The 20,106-nt window shown below is 32.1% G+C and overlaps 1 protein-coding gene across 1 annotated transcript in view; it reads left to right on the top strand.

The window, feature by feature from the left end:
- Positions 1-16,496, top strand: part of LOC115891556 — a 145,593-nt gene extending 129,097 nt beyond the window's left edge. The window contains exons 5-6 of the mRNA XM_030912043.1: positions 8,541-8,635; positions 16,281-16,496. Of these exons, the coding sequence (XP_030767903.1) occupies positions 8,541-8,635; positions 16,281-16,390 (205 nt within the window). The 3' untranslated portion in view covers positions 16,391-16,496. The remainder of the gene's footprint in view (positions 1-8,540; positions 8,636-16,280) is intronic.
- The last annotated feature ends 3,610 nt before the right edge of the window (positions 16,497-20,106 follow it).

Below are 20,106 nucleotides of genomic sequence, written 5' to 3' on the forward strand. Positions count from 1 at the left end.
CTTCGTTTTGACACCTTCAAATTTCTACAACTGAGTGTAGAAAGCTTTTGGACTTTCTGTATTGTATAGTAAAACTTTGTATGACATATTCTAGGTTTTTTAGGTACCTATTACAATACATGGAAGCAGGATAATATATTGATATTTATTTAAATAAATAAAAATAATAGATGCTTGTTGGTAAGCATACTTAGGAATAGCTAAACTGATTCGGATACTTTCCCTTTCATTATAGTAGTCCAAAGGAAATTTTTAGTCAAATAAAAATTTGAAAATAACTCAAAAATTTGAAATAAAACAAAGAAAATAAATATATCAGATACTTTAACTTGATGGAAAGCCTACGATTTCAATTATCACTAAAATTGAACCGAAATGTACTTTTTCACTTTTTGGGCCACCCATTTCTTCTGTTCTTCTTCTTCTTTTAATAGGATCAAGTCTTGTCAATTCTGTCAATGATTGTCCTCTTGTGATGTTGATGTCCAGCTGTCATACCAATGCTTTGGGGGTCTACATATTGGGCATCTTTTGTCTGGCATTTGTGTTTTGGCCTACTTGGCAATTCGATCTGGACCCATCCTGTCTACGTGGTCTCTCCAACAGCGGTGCCTTGCTCTTACTCATCTGACACCCAACTACTGTACTTTCTCTTAGCCTGTCTATGTTGGGTATTCTGTCGAGCGGTGTAGTCCCTCTTATTTGCTCGTAATATTTTCATCTCTGTTGTTCTCATTTTCCTGATGTTTCTGCTCTTGTTTCAGCTGCGTAAGTCAGTATGGGTGCCATACAGCTCTTATAAATGCGGTTCTTATTCTCTGTTCTCATGTATTTATTTTTCCATATGTCGTTATACTTCTGGGGTACCCATGTAATAGAAACAATTTCAATGTTAAAAAGTATTTTACATATGAGGCCATGTTTATTATCGTTATAAACTCAAGAGGAAAAGGACCTTTTCAGTCTGTTCTTGTCCTTCAAGCTTTATCAGCCAAAGGGAAATCCTCTATTTCACAAAAACGTCCACAATCAAAATTTCCATGTAAATTTTTCAAGATATTTAATATAAGCTCTCATACAGACCACCGAGAAATCGATCTTGCAGCCTTTGCAGAAATGAAAACCCCAGATGCAATCGCGAAATTTGACCATATATATGAATATGCGGAGAATGAATATATGTATTATACGTCCCATATGAATAGAATTTGTCAAATAAGTTTGTTCTTTAGTAGTTCCATGTTACTTTTGATATATTCAGATAGTTTTATATATAAAAAAATAAACTAATTTTGTATTTCTTTTTTCATATTATAAGGGACACAAAAATAATACAAATAATAAACAATAAAAAAACACGATTTAAATTTTAAAATATTTAACATATACAGTTCCATAGTTATAATAGAGTTTCATTATACATATTCAAAAAATACAGTTATATTAGTTATAAAATAGCGAGCTCTAATTTACAACACTTTAGGTTTACAAAATCTTATTATTTCTATAACAGGACGATAGCCTGGCAAATGCGGGGTTCTTTATAGTAGGGTGTCATGCAGGGTTCAGTATCAAAGCTACTCTAATTTTTGAGAAGAATAAGATAGGAGAATAGACGATGACTACAATAGATCTATAAATATCGCAGGTCGAATAGGTCAATAGGCACCCTAAAAAAATAATATTTCCGTCATTTTATAAACATTTCCATTATTTTATACGTAAAATTGGTTATCGCTACGAATAATGATTTTCAAGATATTTGGAATCGAAATAGTCAATACATGTCATAACTGACGTGAATATAGAATGTTCATAGAGAATCAGTTTGGGTTTCATAGAGAATCAGTTTGGGTTTCGTAAAGGAAAATCTACAACAATGGCTTGCATTCGTTTGATGGAAGATATAATTGAGGGTCTTGAGAGCGGTAACTATGTTGGTTCGGTCTTCTGTGACCTTACCAAGGCCTTTGATTGTGTTGATCACAACATACTTTTACAGAAAATTTCATATTATGGAGTAAATAATTTGAGTTCGAAATTATTGGCTCTCTGATGTGAGTGTTGTAAAATATGGGGTTCCGCAAGGCTCAGTATTAGGACCCTTCCTTATTGTTTTTAATTTACATTAATGATTTACCCGTGGCTACACTTCAGAATGATATGATTTTGTTTGCCGATGACACTACTATCTTATGTGCTTGGAAATCCCCTGAAGAAATTCAAACTGATTTTGAATCGATTTTGCTAAATGTTGGTTACTGGTTTCAGGTAAACCGATTATGCCTCAATGACACTAAAACAGAAAGAGTTATTTTTTTTTTCTTAAAACAAAATATAAAATAGATTCCTGCAGTGTCCGATATCTGGGAATAAAATTTGACACAAAACTGAGTTTTGAAAGTCACGTAGACTATGTGGCAGGGAAGGTTTCCATAAGCATGTATGCATTTCGGCGATTGGCTAAGTGTGTGGAGAGTGATGTGTTAGTAGCTGCATACCATGCTCTCATTCACTCGGTGCTTACTTATGGAATACTTGTTTGGAGTCACTCAGCTCATGCTGACAGACTGTTTGGACTGCAAAGAAAAGCATTGAGAATTTTGTCAAATTTAAGTTATCAAGCAGATACAAAAAACGCCTACAAAAGAATGGGAATACTGACACTTCCATGTTGCTATATCCTCCAGTGTCTTCTATTTGTGAAGGATAACCTAGAACTATATACTACGCATGATGAACAACACAATTATGCAACCAGAAACAGAATGAATATAAAGCCTGTTCATTTGTGCCTCGGAAGATCTTGGAACTCCAGCCTGCATGCTTTAATAAATTATCTCAAAATGTCAGAAATTTACCAAGACATCAATTTAAAACGACAATTAAAAGCTACCTTCTTGATATGGCTTATTTTAGTGTTGCTGATTTTTTAGAAAGCAGTGAAGGGTTATAGCGTGGTTATAGGTCAAAACATTTACATTGTGTATTTATTGATTTTTTGTGTACTTTAAATTACTGTTTGAAAATTGTTGTGCTTATTTTATAATTTTAAATTTTACAAAATATGACTTTGTGTAAGGATATTTGTATCTATTAACATGCAATAAATGATTTGATTTGATTTGATTTCATTTGACTGATAAAAATTGAACATGCTGACTGGATAGTTATTAGTCTGATATAATAAATTTGAAATGTTTTTGTGCCTGAAGTCTGAGGTGAGTCTTAAATAAGTGCAAATATTTTCAGGGCTGGTAGATCTCGATAAAAGAAACATATTTTCCCTTTACCGTTTTTCAAGTAAGTCCAAAATAACCGAGATATTTAATTTTGAAAATTACAAAAAAAATTCGCTTAAATTTTGAGAACCACTGGATATTATCTAGGTTTTCTTTCTTGCAAATTTAATCTACTCCCTATGTTGCCATATTATGAATATACGAGTATTATCTTTTTTAACTAAAAATTTAAAAAAATAAAAAAAATTCAAAAAAAAAATCCAAATTTTTAAAAAAAAAATCGCGAAAAAAACTCAGGTACTCGTGTTTCTGGGATCGAAACGTACATTGATACATAAACACGCGCTAAGGACGAACTTTTAGTATCCTATCCTAAAATGTAGGTCTCATATAAAATTGCAAGGTAATTACTTTTAAAACTTCAAACTATAAATAATTTTAAAGGCATAAAAAAGTAAAACTTTGACATGGCTTTTACAACCGATGACACATTCTACGTGGGTAGCCATTAATGGGTACCTTTAAAAATACGACCATCTTTTTTTGATAATGTAGGCAAGTCAGTCTCAAATGTTTCTATCCAGCAAAGGGGGCAAATATTAGCTAGTTTCAAATAATATCAGTGGATTATAGGTAAATGTAAAATTTACAAATGAGAATAATTTATGAAAATTAAATAGTTTGTATTAAAAAAATAGCAACAATTTCATTACATTACATTAAGTATGTCAGTCTAAAGAACTGTTGCACTCTCTGTTAACATATTTATATTGAAAAGAGCCTAGCAAAGCCTTGTTCGACATAAGCCTGGTTCACTTCAAATCCATATAAAAGGAGTAAGTAGATAAAGTTTATTATGCGGGAAATAGAACTCGATCTCGCGATTTTCAGAAAAATTGGCAGAATTTTTCTTCTGAAGCATATAATCTGGTTAAAGGAATCCATACATTAGAAAAATTGAGTTTTCGAAAGAATAAAATGTTATGGAAGTTTTGAAAAGTCAAATGGCTTGTCAAAAATGTTTTAATATATTAGATAGGTGTAATATATTTAGATAGGTATCAAAACTTCTAACAGTTTTGTTAGGTACTGATCTAAAAATGATCGCAGATAATTATAGCAGTCAAAACGCTGTACTACAGATTTCAGATAGATTCCCCATAAAGATTTGTACTATTACAAATTGATTGGTGTGTGAACCTACTTTCAGAAACATCATCGTGCTATGGTACAGGATGTCGTACAGGAGCACCGAACGTAAAGTTTGCAGTTTAAGGGGAAGTTCCAACCAATGTTTACAAAAAACACGGCAGACTCATCAATATGTGAAATTTTGTACGTAAAAATACAGTATTTTGGACTTTTTTCTGTCCGGCTCAATTGTGTGTCCACAGCAATGGCCTATAAAACTAAACAACACCTAGAGTGTTGCAGAGCCAGATAGCAATAGGGCGAAGAACAAAATCGCATCATCATTTTTAGTGATGAGTCACTGTTCTATTTAGGAATGCATAAGATGGCCGAACAGAAGTGATAATGCACCATAGAGAAGTGGCGCGTTTTTTTTAATATTCCGTATATTACATATAATATTTGAAGGGTCGGCCGTAACAACGTTGTATATAACAAAAGAAGTGAATGGAATAAATCACGAAAAACGATAAGAGGTCATTTAGGTGATGATAAAACTTCGTATTTAGTATAGTTTACTAAAGTTGCTATAACTATACTGATTTATAATTTTTAAAAATGCTTACTACGAAATATCCAACTATAGAGGTCATTATTGTGGAAAATGCATGTAACAACGTTGTATGTTCATGTAACTTACAACGTTGTTACACGTAAGCAATGTATATTAAATTAAAGCAAATGATTTTTTAATAAATTTACTTTATTAATAAAGGTTTTAAAGAAAGAACTTACATAACGCAAACATTATTTTCAAAAAACTGGTTTTACAAAATAAAATCTTAGTACTAGATAAATTAGAATATTGCTCTCCAGCATCTCTTGAACGTTTTCTCGCGTTTTGTTTCTAGTTCTCTATATTTAGTTTCCTTTTTTTCCCCTATTTAAGTGGGAAATATCCGCAGGTGAAAGTTGCACCGCCCTCTTACTAAGCGCTTAAACGCACGTACAACGTTATTATCGGGAATACAAGGCTAGCACTGACTGAAGGTCGCCCTATTGCCAGACATCGGGCAAAATTTTTCAGTTCCAGTTGCGCCAATACATTCAAATATGCTTATAAAACGTTGTTTTAGGGAAACATCACATTTCAGCAAAATGTTATATACAACGTTGTTACGGCCGACCCTTCATTTGTAGAACAAATAACATAAATACTATAATAAATAATTGACTACCATTCAATATATAGGTCGTGTTAAATATATTCATAGGCATAGCCACAGCTTCAGATTTATTTTCACAGTTGGCATTCAAGGCAATCGGATTATAGAGCACATATAATTTTGTATTATCCTAATGCAATTTAATGGGTAAATTGAACTAAATATTATTTGCATAGATTGTAAATAACTACTGTTTAATGCCTACTATGTATCGATATATGCAAAGCCAGAATAAAAATTAGCTCTTTGTTTCTCCAATAATACGTTATTTTTTTTACTAAAAATACCGAATGATTGCAATGAAGGAAATGTCAAAAATAGTCATGTACTGATGTAATTCAAGTTCTGAAATTACCTGAGAATTTACCTGAATAATTTAAACATTATTCTTTGTCTTTAATAATTATTTTTTTTAGTAGATGTTTCCCTAAATATAATGTAGAATATATACTAATTCCATCTATAATCTAACGTCACTTTTTGCAACAATCACAACATAGATTAAAAGATTAAAATATCCAAATTTTATTTCACTATATTTCTGTCATAAATTTCAGTTAATCAATTTTAACAGACCAAGAGATCCACTGACCCGTCAGAGAGGACTTAAGGGCTCTGTTTGTATGCGTAGTTGTCTCGTGTTTCAATGGATTTTAACCCCGCCTTATCACGTTCGTCAGTTTGGGTTGAAAGAGGACCTTGCAAGTAATACCCTTAGGTAATACCTTTCCCTAAAATTTGATATTATGGCTATAAGGAAAGTGTTTTGAATATTTGGGGTTTCCAGCATTATCCAGATATGTGATATTTAATAGTAAAGGTCAAGTGAAATGCAAATTTTTCGGTTTTTTTAATTCCATACCTTAGCTATCCAACATTTGCTTAAAATTGATCGTTTCTTAGGCTGCTGTGTGATATTTATATTAATTTTAATATCTATGCAAATGGTCTTTTGAGGAACAGAAAAATATATTTATTAATAATTAAAAATAATAATTTTAAAAATCTATTTGAAAAAATATTCATAATACAATTTTGTTAATGGAACTAAGAACTGAATATTATTAAATAACACTGTAGGTTTTTTATACTTAACACTACACTCGTTAGATTATTATCTCACGTTTTATTTTTGAGAGCGATTTCCAAAGGAAGAAGTCTTGCTGGGTAATTTCTATTCCCATTTCCATTTTATTGGTTATATTTCCATTAAGTGTATTTCTTGTGTGTGTTAAGTAAAATATATATTTTCTCCAACCTTTTAAGACTGTTTTCAACAAAGCACTATAATAATTTAATATTAATACAAATATAACATTTATTATTTTTAGTGAAAACTTTGCATTTGCATATAAAATTCATAAAACTGCCTCTACACTATGCGGAGAACTCTTCGAAGCAGGTCAAGGTCGCGTTTCATCGCCCAACTTTGTCGCATTTCGGTTTATTTCCAGCAGTCTTCACCCACTTCGGTTTGCCTCGACCTTCTCTCGATTCTTAAAAGAAAACTACTCGTGAGAATAGGGTGGGGGAATTTTTTTGGCGTTCCCTGTTGCTTCGTTTAAATTTGTTTCGTTTTGAGCTATTTCCAAAACGTGGCGGTATCTGTACCCGAGACAAAGGATTTTTTTTTTCATAAATCTCATTAAACCTAGACGTTTCTAAAATAGCTATTGTTACGATGATATGTCGTTAATTACATCTCATTTTATGTTCATATAATAATATATTTCACAAGGTATTATGTTGATATTATTTGAACACGAACTTCGAAACAAGAATAAACTTTTCACCCAATCTGCAGGAATATAATTACAATATGTTTATTATTTAATTTTATTATAATGAATTAGTATATAAAATTGTATACGTTATGTTTGTTAACGCGGCCTTAATTGATTAATATGTTAATAACAGTAGTATTGCTTGATGTGTAATACTGGCAACATCCTCAATATATCGAGCTGATTGGGAAAATTTGATTGACACGATGTCATCGAAATATACTTTTTTATATAATAATAACATGGTTTGATATATGTCCATTCAAAAATAAGAAATAATGAGATGATTTTTAAAATAGTTTAACACCTTGAATTATATCCTACAAAAGGCGGACCGCTAGAATAGTTAGTCACTGCGTATTGCACTGCAGTTTTACGATTTTAAGTTTTGTAAATATGTTTTTGACTATATAGTAATTAATAATGTTATACAATGATTAAATATTCTAAATATTCTTGAGTAACCTTAGAGGAATAGCCAATTTAATCTACCTTCGGTAACTGTTTTCTAAATGCACTGTTTTTTTTTCATATCAGTTTAATATAGTGGTATTTTTTTAGAATTTACTTAGATTTACTTAATTAGAAAAAAAATCTAAAAAAAATTCTAATATAGTGGTATTACATTACACTCCATTACAAATTAATGATATTTATCCATACTACACGTTTACTTATTTTTCTGAAGCTACTACAATTTGACCTTGATTGCTTCGTGCTATTTCACAAAATAGTACGATAAATATAAGCCCGTGATATACAAATTAGTTCCCACGTTTCGTGAAATAGATCGAGACGCGCCGTGATTGGTTGTTTGTTTTTTATTGTTAATCTAGATTAAAAATTGAGATGGTTTACGACTGAGATCTTTGCTCAGATCTTGCAACAAACATCTCAGCAGACAATTATTACAAACTTTTTAAAACATATGATCCTTGTCTCCTTTCCTAAAACTTCTAATACTTTGTTTTTACACCTCCAAATTTATTTTTCTTCACTTTAACCTCTATTCCCTTCAGTTATCCGCTCCCCCAATAGATCTAATTAACTCCGAACCAACTCCAAACCGTAAACACGGAAGCAAAGTGCCCTCGCTTCGCTCAATTTGCTTAGTTCAAACAGCGAGCCCATCATTACCTCTGCCGTTTTATTTCCAGGTCGCCCTACGTTTGGCTGGATGATGCCTCCACGACCACCGAGCCGCCCTTCGAGCTGTGGGAACAGCCGGCTGAGAGACCGGCACAAGCCACCGGTAAGTAAACACTTTTGGTTTGTTCCAATCCGACAGAAAACGGTTCATTGTTAAGTCATGCTCACGCGCAATCTAAAAAGTTATATTCCTATCAAAATATTATTTAAATAAAAAATATTGTTTTTAGTGGAATGCAATAGAAAAGAAGAAATAGAAAAAAATATTCGATTTATTATTAGTTTATAGTGGCCGTACCTACGACTAACTTAAATTTTTTAATCTAACATAATTACAAAAATTAAAAAAAAATATAATTTTCGAAAATTGTAATGATAAATTTTTAACATACTAGGTATAGAATTAAATTTTGACATTCTTTTCAAAAATTCTTCTCGCGCGATGGGAGTAAAAATTGAAGGCTGTGACACAGGACTCTACATGGCCGTGAGACACGAGACTCAAGACAAGTGCAAGAAAAGTGGCAACGATCTTGCAACGTGGTAACTCGGGCCCTATTTGAGCTAGGGGGATGGAATGTAGATGTGCTTCATGATATTTCATGATATTTTGACGACGTTTCTTTCACTACAGAACCCCATCACCAGTGAATCAAATCAACACGATACGCAAGAGAAAATGTGGTAACTTTGACTTTTTGATCTTAAAGCGTCGTAACTCGGAGCCTATGTGAGCTGGGGGGCTGAAACTCGGAATGTAGTTTGGTTCTTTTCATGATATTTTGACGACGTTTCGTGCACTCCGAAACCCTATCATCAATGAGTCAAATCACAAAATCGTCCGATTTAAATGAAATTTGGTATGTCGATAGATTCGACCAAGTTCGATAGATTCGACCAACTTTACCGTGTACGTACCGCTAACTTTACCGTGACACGTGTTACTATGACAGTAAGTTTTGACGCAAGAAACGTCAAAAGTTAATGTCGTCAGATCGCGACCAAATTTGGTGGGTAGGCTTTGTGTGCGATGGTGCACACGGTCCAACTCTGCAAAGTTGGATACGACGTTTTGTTTACATCTTCATCAGGATGGGACTAAGGATTTGATAGAAAAATGTGGGTCGATTTCAGCATTATTGGGGACGGGCTACAGAATGATGCCCTCAACATTTCGAACCGATACTGATGCCTCTAAATAGACGAAATCGTCAGGATTTTTCTTAATTATGGGTCGATTGGAACCAAACCCGGCACGTGAATAGAGGTATCCGAACGGAGTTGTCAAACGGACAGACGAGACGGCTAGACGGACAGACAGACAGACGGAAGTAAGAAAAAGTTTCACTTCAAATATGCGCACATAGTGCACGCACAATTTTTTTAAGTTTATTTTTTATGTATATTACATTTGTTTCGTGGTTTATACATAATGAGAATTTGGTTGTTGTTGTTTTTTTTCTATATCTCGGTCCAATTTATGCATGAAAACAAATTGGATTCAATCCTCGCCGCGCACGTAGAAGTGAAGCTTGCCACATTTTTGTTCTTTCGAGATGCAGCTGTCTGAAACTGTACAGTTAATTGGTTGGTTAAAGGTTGCAATTTCTTGAGCACATATCGAACCCGAGTGGGCTGCTTGGTTTCGGTGCATTTTTGGGATTCTACAAAAAATAATGTTTAAATGTGCTTAGAATATTTGCGTCAATATGAACAAAGACCAATTAATTACCGTTGATTTCCGACAAACAAGACAGCGGCCACTATTCAAATACCATGGTAGAATTGCTGTTGCTATCAAAACAAATCCATTTTAACAAATAATTAGAAAGATTGGCGCTTTGAAAACTACGCTTTTAACCCTAGGTCTCGACTCAACCGATGATTTGTAATTATCTAATGCCTATAGAGAACGAAAAACAATTACAATCAATTTTTTGATAAAAAGAGGAAAATTTTAGTAATTTGGTGTACAATAATTACAGATGGTGTACAACTATAGAATAATTGAAGTAATCATATCAATTTGTTGTTAATTTAAATAGTTATATCATCTTGGTATAATAAACCTACCATTTGCTACCACGTAATTTAAAAAAGAAACGTTTAATTCTTCCGCTATTTTATAGCTACCAACTCAACCCCTATAATATCTAGTAAGAAGTATTTTTTGTAATCATGAAAAATGTGTCTATTGGAACAAACCTTTTGTCGTGCATCAAGTTTGAGTTATAATACGTTAAACTGGAAGAAAACAAACACCTGGAGATAAAGAGGGAGCACTGTCTCTATCCCTCTAACTGTATATCCAGCGCCTGTTTTGTTGTTTATGTTCCCCATCAAGGGAGAAAAGACGAATATTTAATCAGTTTGTCGACGTTGTTGTCGGGCGTACCCTAATTGGGGAAGTAGTGTTTCTCTAGCGGGCTCTGGCTGGAGAGTAAATATAGAGCAACCGGAGGAGTCGACGTGTACCAAACTTACACAGTTAAGAACAACAAAACTTGCCTGAGCGACATAGTAGCCATAAAAATACAAAAATATATTATAATATAAATACCGTTGCATTGGAACAAAGAACGTAAGAAATCCCATGTAAATTTTGAAAAAGTCAAAAAATATTGTCTCCCCAGTTGATTCTATGCAAAAGTTGTCTTAGACTTTTTTGAAGAGGCGTTAAAGTTGTACTTTTGTCTAGAATTTCGTTTTATTTGGAATAGGTATTTAAAAGTTATTTGCAAAAATCTACCTTCAAATTACTAAAAATTTATAATACAGTCCAGAGAAAGCTACGATTAAAATACCAGCAAAAATACGTGTTTGTCATTGTCAAATTCGATGTCACATTTTGTTTACAAGAATTTGTGTTGTTTGGAAAAGGTAATTAATTCTTATCTGAATTGAAATGAGAATAGTAGAAATTCGCAGTGTATGACTGGTTGCTGTTCATTAAGTACCCGATCACACTCAGGCCTTACTCATACCACATACACACAGTAATTTACGAAATAAAAGAAATATTTGTAACTAAAAAGGAACTTGTGAACAGTGGCTTTCCACGCCGTAAATGACTAATATTTTGATAATCGAATTTAATCTTGTAAACACTGGTCTAATATTTGCTATTACTACATTTACTATAAATATAATAAATATTTTTGAATCTTATTTTTATTTTTTTATTCTTTGACATTGTAAACATTTATAAATGTTTATTTTAAACAATAAGACTGACAATGTAATTTGTATTCACTTTGTACTTGATTTGTATTCTCTTTTGTTTGTTTAATTTACCTTTGTCTACAAATTGTAAAAATTTTTGACAATAAAGGCATTCATTTATTTACTTATTTTTATCTACAGAATATGCTGCCGAAGTTTCCCGAATACAATTTGGACCACCCTGTATATTTACTCCTCTAATTTATTTCTTACTGCCAAAAACAAACTTACATAAACCGCTGTCTAAGAAAATGACGATACAAAAAGAGAGTCAAGTATTTTGATATTCAAGTAAAAACACTTTGCCTACCTATCTAATGGCGGGATCAAGGAACTTATTTACATTAATACAGACGACAGTCGCCCAATTTACGTGAAGTATACGAAAAAAGAGAGGAAAAAAATGGTCTTGCCAAGAAATTGGATACGAGGTGTTTCGCAGTTAAATGGGCCCGCTTTGCTCAAAGTCGTTAAGAGGAAATGAAACCTCTGGAGAGCCAGAGCTAAACAAATATTTTTATGGGCGGAAAATAAATTAGAGAGACGAGCTGTGCTTCTTTAACGGAAAGCTGGGTATATTTGGCGAGGAAATTTTGCTGAAAAATACGTTAGGGAAATAAATGCCATTTAATCAGGTTGAGTGTTATGCCAATAGAATAAATATTATTGCTATTGTAGTCTCTTTTTTGAACTTTCTAATCTAATATAAATTAAATAATATGATCCCAGTATTCAAACTACATTATTTGACTGTTTACGTTGATTATTAATGATTGCTCCAAATTCTAAAAAACTGAATTTTGTATGTGTATTTAGACAGTGTATATAGATCTGTATACAAAAAGACACCAATGCTTAGCCTTTGCAGATGATTTAGTTATCTTAGCATGAGATCGGAAAGAACTGATATCGGTGACTCGGATATACTATCATCAATATACTAGAAAATCAAGCGCAAAAAGTAGGCTTAGTGTTTAATGAGAAGAAAACGAAATTTATGGAGTGGTCAGATAGGGATTTTGAGAACAGAAGATGTCTACAAATGAATTCTGAGAGAGGAAAACGATACAAGTTTGAGGAAGTAGATACATTCACATATCTAGGAGGCGTATTTCTAAGGAAACTAAATGTAACTCAGGATATTATGGCAAAAATAATGGCAGGAAATTAGAACATCTCTAGAAGTTTAAAAACCAGAATGTACGAAACCAATAGTGCTGTATGCATGTGAAACGTTAACGTTCAGTGCAATGGAAAGTTCGAAGCTAGAGATTTGGGAAAGAAAAATACTGAGGAAAAATTTTGGATGAAAGAAGAAAACATATGGATCAGAAGAACAAATGAAGAACTAAAGCAACTATATCGGGCACCGAGTATAACGGGAGTAGCAAGAGCACAAAGATTGAGATGGCTGGGACACATTGAATGAATGGCTGAAGCAAGAATTCCTAATATGATAATGAAACGTGAAATAGGTGGAAAGAAAAGGAGGGGTAGACCGAGAACCAGATCGAAAAAGGATGTTGAAGAGGACTTGAGAAGGATAAGAGTGGATGTGTGGAGAATAAATGTGAAAGACAGAAGCAAATGGAGAAGGATTATATTATTATTTGATTATATTTTTATTTTTGACTATTATATGTTGTGTATATTTAGACATTGTGGTAAAAAGTAACGCCTTATAAATTTTATTTAATTTTTTGACGAATGCTGATATATAACAACAGAGACGTTCGTTTTCATAACTTACATTATATTGATTTCTAATTCAAATCCACATTTATTAACTAATATTAACTAAAACAATAAAGTATGTAGTTAACCAATTTTTGAGCGGAAATAATGGTGGCATATTTAATTGATATAATCTTTTACAAATATTTAAATAGTTTTATTTTTGTAAACAAATGAGCTTGCAATATTATCATTTTTAGCACTAGTGCCTTTTGTACCCCCCCCCCCATTTGTTGCTTTAAAAAACATCTAAAATGCCAATATTCCATGGGTTGGATAAATGGACGTATATTTTTTAATAGTAGCTCTAATAGTCATCGCATACATTAATTTTCATTCTGTAACTTGTATATTTTTATTTTACAATAAGGAGCATTTTAACAATAGAAAACACTCATTTAGTATAAAGACTAGATACAGTAAAAATTATTATAAATATATTTAATGAAGTCAATTAATTATTCCTTTAGGTAGAATGGAAAGTCTTCCATGAAAGCTTTCGGAAACACAACACTCCACCACAAAATAAGATTTTAGCAACTAAGTTGAAAATCGAAGTAGTTACTATCAGTTTGTATTTTAGTTTGTGAGTTTGTGTTTTAATTAATTTTGATAAGACCAATTAAGCAATCAACCTAACGTCTTGACTTCCACTTGTGATGCGAAATCTGATATAATGAACTAGTTTAATTAGATTCATTTAAACTTAACGGTAGATCAATATGAGAATTTATTACAAAATAAAAATAATAGTTCAGTTCCACTAACAATATGAATTTTCATTAAGTTTCTATAAAAAGGCACAAAGTTTAACATATACATCTCGATATGAATAGAATAATACCACACTTCCATTTTCTTTTTCTGGTTTTATTATCTATGACGCACTATTTTCATTTAGATAGACATTTTTTTGAATCTAAATGGTCTTACATTTTGATTTTTCTGTCAAGAGTATTTTGTTATTTGTATAAAAATTATATTTTACCAGAAAATATTTCTTTTCAGTAAATATAGGATTATATTACTTTTTCACTAAACTTTAAAAGTTATTTGCAAGTTCATTTCACTAGTCCGAAAGAGTAGGAAATAATGCGTTTGGCATTTAACGTTTTATGTAAAACTGGCTAGGCATTTTTACACAAATGAAGGAGATTAAAGATAAAGGATTAATACTATATCCGTATAGTAGCGCATTTTTAGACAACTTCTTTATTTTTAAGATTTTGATGATCAAACATCAACAAAATATTCCTTATGTTTGTACTCAATTTTCTCGAAAATAAAGATATAATTTAAAATTCCGTTACAATACGGAAATAGACTGAAGTTTTGTGATTACAGTGATATACAATTTATATGGTTTTGTAACAAATTTCTCCCTATTTTATGACAAATGCTGAAGCTCTGCAAACCTTAATCAAGCCTTAATCAAAGCACGTGTGTTTTGAAACACAAATGTTTCTGAAATATAATATATATCTCCTTCGGCCACATAACCGCTTTACCCGACCCCTGAGAGTGACCCGAACAGTACAGCGTAATAGACTATTCCAAATGAAACAAAATTCTAGAAAAAAGTTCAACTTTAACGCCTTTTCAAAAAGCCTAATAAAACTTTTGCATACAATTATCTGGGGAGATAATATTTGATCTTTGCGAAATTTACATGAGATTTCCTATCTCCCGTATTTCGATGCAACACACGGTATATTAGTCAAGAGAGATAGAGAGAGCATTTCTCAAGCCGGTGCACCAATGAGCCAGTTTTACAAATCTGAATATTCTTTATTTAACGTAAAAATGAGCCAACACAGATACTTAGGAATTTTATCATTTTATCAGCAAAGGCAAAAAGCAAGAACTTAGAAAAAAAGACAGACCACGTATGGCTTACTGCATACCAATCTTGAAGAGCCTCTACACTATCCCCGAGTGTTTTACGAAATATTTCTGGAAATATTTCGTGAAACATTTCGCAAAACATTTCTGGAAATATTACGATAAATATAAGCCCGTGTTATAGAAATTAGTTCCCACGTTTCCTGGAATAGATCGAGACGCGCCGTGATTGGTTGTTTGTTTGTTTTTTGTTAATCTGGGTTAACGAAATATCATCGTAACAACAGCTGTTTTAGAGACGTCTGCGTTTACTTATTTCACTGAGATTTAGGAAAACAAATCCTTTGCCTCGGATACAGATACCGCCACATTTTTGGAAATAGCTCAAAACAAAACAAAATGGAACGAGGCAACAAAATACGCAAAAAAATCCTCCCCCTCCACGCCCTCCTCAAGAGTAGTTTCCAAGCGCTTTTAAGAATCGAAAATAGGTCGAGGCAAACCGAAGTGGGTCATGACAACTGGAAATAAATCGAAATGCGTCAAAGTTGGGCGACGATATGTGACCTTGACCTGTTTCGAAGTGTTTTTCGCATAGTGTATAGATGCTGTTTTGGATCCTAAATTTACAAATATAGCAGTTTCGTCTTTGTTCCTAGACCATTTTGATGGGTTTAGGAACTAGATTGAAGAACAACTATCTAGTTAGATAGTTAATATTCCACGATCTGGCAATGCGGTTAAATTTAAAATTCTTGAACATCCATACAAATTTGACTTATTGTTTTTTTACGGCAGCCCTAAAAAATCACATTATGATCCAAATTAGACCCTGAAAACTCTTAATGAACTGGTCGTTTAAAAAAACTGCATAGTCGAATTATGCTGATTTAACTGCAAATTGGAGCCAGTATTTATTCGAAAACTGAACGATGTTTGTTTTGTTTCAGTGGAGTTTTACGCACCGGTCACCAGAAACGCAGCCGTCGAGTCCACCGAGACCGCTTCAGCAACAACCGGATTTATTTGTTTGTCAATTATTGTATATATTTGCAGGTGATAAACAATTTATTTGGTCGCACACGAATAGCGATATTTCGTTTGATGTTTCCTTTAATCGATGTGATACTTTTAAATTAACTCGATTCTCTCTATCTGTACATAATATAAATTCTGCTGTATATGGTATGTATATTTAAGATTTATAATTGTACATATTAACTTAAATAAATAAATTATTATTTATTATATTCTTCCCTCCTTTTCGAAAGGCCTTCCCTTTTTCAAAATAGGTTAATTCTTTAAAAAAAATTCTTAGCTCTGTGGCGGATTTATCTCTTCAAGAAAATCTTCTGGGTGTTTCACCATTTGCATTTTGAGAAAATGTACAAAGTAAAATAGTTATTTTTTGTAAACATCGTTGCGTTAATCCAACGGATACCAACTTGTTAGGGATATTTTACTAATAAAACAAATTTCCCTAACGGACAAAAATTGTTAACATTTCGGGAAGTATATCTCTTCTCGTCGACGGAAACAAGAAAACACAAAGAAGAAAAACAAAACTATTTAAAATATGTAAATACCACTAATCAAGAATATATTTTTTCAATAGATACCTCTATTAAAAAGTATATTAAAGATTTACGTTCAGTCAAAATGACATTATATTAAGGGTGTATTCCGTTGCTTACCTTGGTTATGGTTTTATGTTCCGTTTCTATCGGTTTCCTGAAAGTTTTCTTATTACGGAACACGGTTCCTGAAAAATTCGGTTACAACTGTCACCAAACTAACCAGCGCGAGAAGGCTGGTTTTTCTGGTTTTGTTTGTCAATCAATGTCATTTATGTGAGAAATCAAGCAAATATTGGAAGTTCGCGTGAAATTCTCATTTTATTTCTAAAATTTGTAATACTATTTTGTATTTACATCCAAAAGCAATGGAGGTAGGCAGTAAAGGTCAATAAATTTCAATAACTAAATAGAATTACTTTTTAGGACCATTTAAACTTATCATGCAGCCATTGTTTCTTAAAGTCAGGAAAAATTAAAGAAAACATGGAAAACAAGACAACAAGCAATCGTGAATGTTTTGTAAGCTATAAAAATATAAATATTGAGTAGATTTGTTTATTTATTATTGATCTGTTTTAATATTGGACCAACAAATATTAACTTGAGTTATCTAACGAGTTTAACAGTTTATTAATAAAGTACTGTTCAATATTAAACTCCATTGAAAAAAAGAAGCAAACGTAAAAGCACAGAATAGGTACATTAAAAATGCATAAAAGATAAATTTTATAATAGAGGTATTGAAATTTAGAAAACGTCAACATTTGATGTTTCCAGTATTTCATCAAACCATTCCGTATCAAACCGATGTTTTTCAGAAACCGCTCTTTACCGTAGTTTATCTGTCTGGTTCGCCTGGTTTTGCAACGGATTACAGCCTAAGTTAAACTTCAAAATTAACAATTACAACCTGATAACAAATATCTAATGAGGTAAAACCGTTAATTGAAAGAATTGGGAAGATGCGCAACGTAATGGCCGAATTCGTGACAAGGTTGATTGATTTTCGCTTACGTCTCAAGTGCTGTACGGTGGAGACACCAATCGTTCTGCGATCAACGCATAAAACACTCATTTTCTCTAATTCGGACAGCGAAGGCATATCGAAGACGGTGTGGATCTGAAAGCAACAGTGTTGCCATATTAAAATATGTAATACCTGTAATACGTTTGACGAAAATATTTTTGGATGAAAAATCCGCGTTTATGTATTGAATATTTATTCGTGTGAAACATAGAGTAGACAACCAGACAGGTTCTTTAATCAAGTGTAAAACCAAAATAACCTCAAACTTTCTGCATATTATTATTTTTTATTTCCTTTTAGTTATGTTATGTTTATCAAAATCAAGGGAACGATAGTAATACATTATTAACCTCTACATATCTGAGCAATACATTTATTTATATTATATGTATTAAAAAATCCTCATTCATTTTTGCTTTATTTTTTTATGCAGGTGGCGAAATACCTAGAGGACATTTTTGAAGAGACTAAATTCTTTAGACGTATTTTTTTTCAATTATGCACCTTTTTGTATATTTAGTTTTCTCATTATACAATGTCACGATTTATTTTGCAGTCTGACCCAAGCTTCCCTAGAGATACCTACTGAGTTAAAATGCATAAGAGAAGCTTGCCGTTCTCTAGAATAATGGTCGTGACGTGAATATGGCCATTTGCATTGTTCCTTCTAAGTTATTAACTATATTAATTAAAAAAAGTATATTTTTAATTAATATTTTTTCTGGAGAATTCTTGATCGAGACTAAAAAGATTGGGATCATTAACAGTCATTAATTAAAAACCACTAACTAAAATAGTAAATTAAACTAAAACGCTTTATTAAATTCAAATTCAAATAGTTTATTTACCTTTTTTTAAATATTAATATACAAATGAAACAAAGCAAAAAAAATAGGTAAAAGAAGCGAGCCTCAAATTAAAAGATAAATCAATAAGTTTAATGTTATAATGTCCGTTAAAAATAAACTATGGAATTTTTGGTCAAGTTTTAATCACACATCCCTTTCCCTTTTACTAGATTTTTATTAAAATATTTAATAATTGGTTACTAACATTTCCAATTATGGTATAGCCCCCTCGCATATTTAGATACTCTCTTTGTAGTTGACCCTATTATTGTTGTCTATTGTTGGTTAATCGGGCCCAAGTTATATCCCTACTAATTTCCTAATATCATGGCCCCATCTCAGGTTAGGTCATCTTCTTCAATTTATTTCCTCTTCTCTTAATTCCTCGTGGGTACCATGCTGTAATTTCCGTGATCCATCTGTTGTCTATTCTTCTTGCCAGTTGTCCTGTCCATTGCCATTTGAGTGATTTGACTCTGTTGATGACATCTATTACCTGGGTCTTTTGTAGTAATGTGTAACTGATTAAGAGAGAAAAAAGAGAAAATAATAGAGAATAAGAGTCTCACAATTTGTTGAATTGATGTTCTATTCAAAAATTAAAAATGTCAAAATCTGTTAAAAGTGGAACGAACTAAAATGCACTAGTGTGTATATACTGAACTTACCACTGTGTATATATTTAACTGTAATCATAGTATATGTTATAAATGCATAGTCTCTTTATCTGTATATTTATTTAAAAGACCATCGGAGATTGAAGTCAATACATTTCAGTTGCCTGTGTGGTCAAACTGCCATCTTTTAATATTGATTTTTTTTAAGGTCTAGTGAATTAAACAAATCACTGCAATAGATTATCTGCGGCAACTAGTCGATTTTGAGGTAATTACTGCAACAAGGATCTGGTCTATGATATTTTTCAGTTATTTAACACTTCTAAGATAAGGTAAGTTTATTACAGGAACCACAATGATATATAATAGAGCTGGTCCTACTAAGGATAACAAGCAGATTGAACACGATTGGAGTAAACTATAAAAGAAGAAGAAATTGACATCTTTGAAGTAAGAGGTAGAGAATGCGAAGCTGACCAGGTTATACCTTCATCGTTACTAAATGCTTAATAATAAAGCATTATTTATTAATAGAGTACTTTTAGTCTTGGAAGGCTTATTAACTAGCTAATCTCATTTAGTCGAATTCTGTATAGTTAAGAAGGAGATTGTTCACTGACAATATCAACATTATTACCCGTTATTATTAATGTTTGCCTGATTGTTTTGGTTGGTATATTAGGTTATAGTGGTTGGTATATAGGTTA

The sequence above is a fragment of the Sitophilus oryzae genome, unplaced genomic scaffold, assembly GCF_002938485.1.
Source record: "Sitophilus oryzae breed Bouriz unplaced genomic scaffold, Soryzae_2.0 scaffold_1184_pilon_pilon, whole genome shotgun sequence".
Lineage (NCBI taxonomy): Eukaryota > Metazoa > Arthropoda > Insecta > Coleoptera > Curculionidae > Sitophilus > Sitophilus oryzae.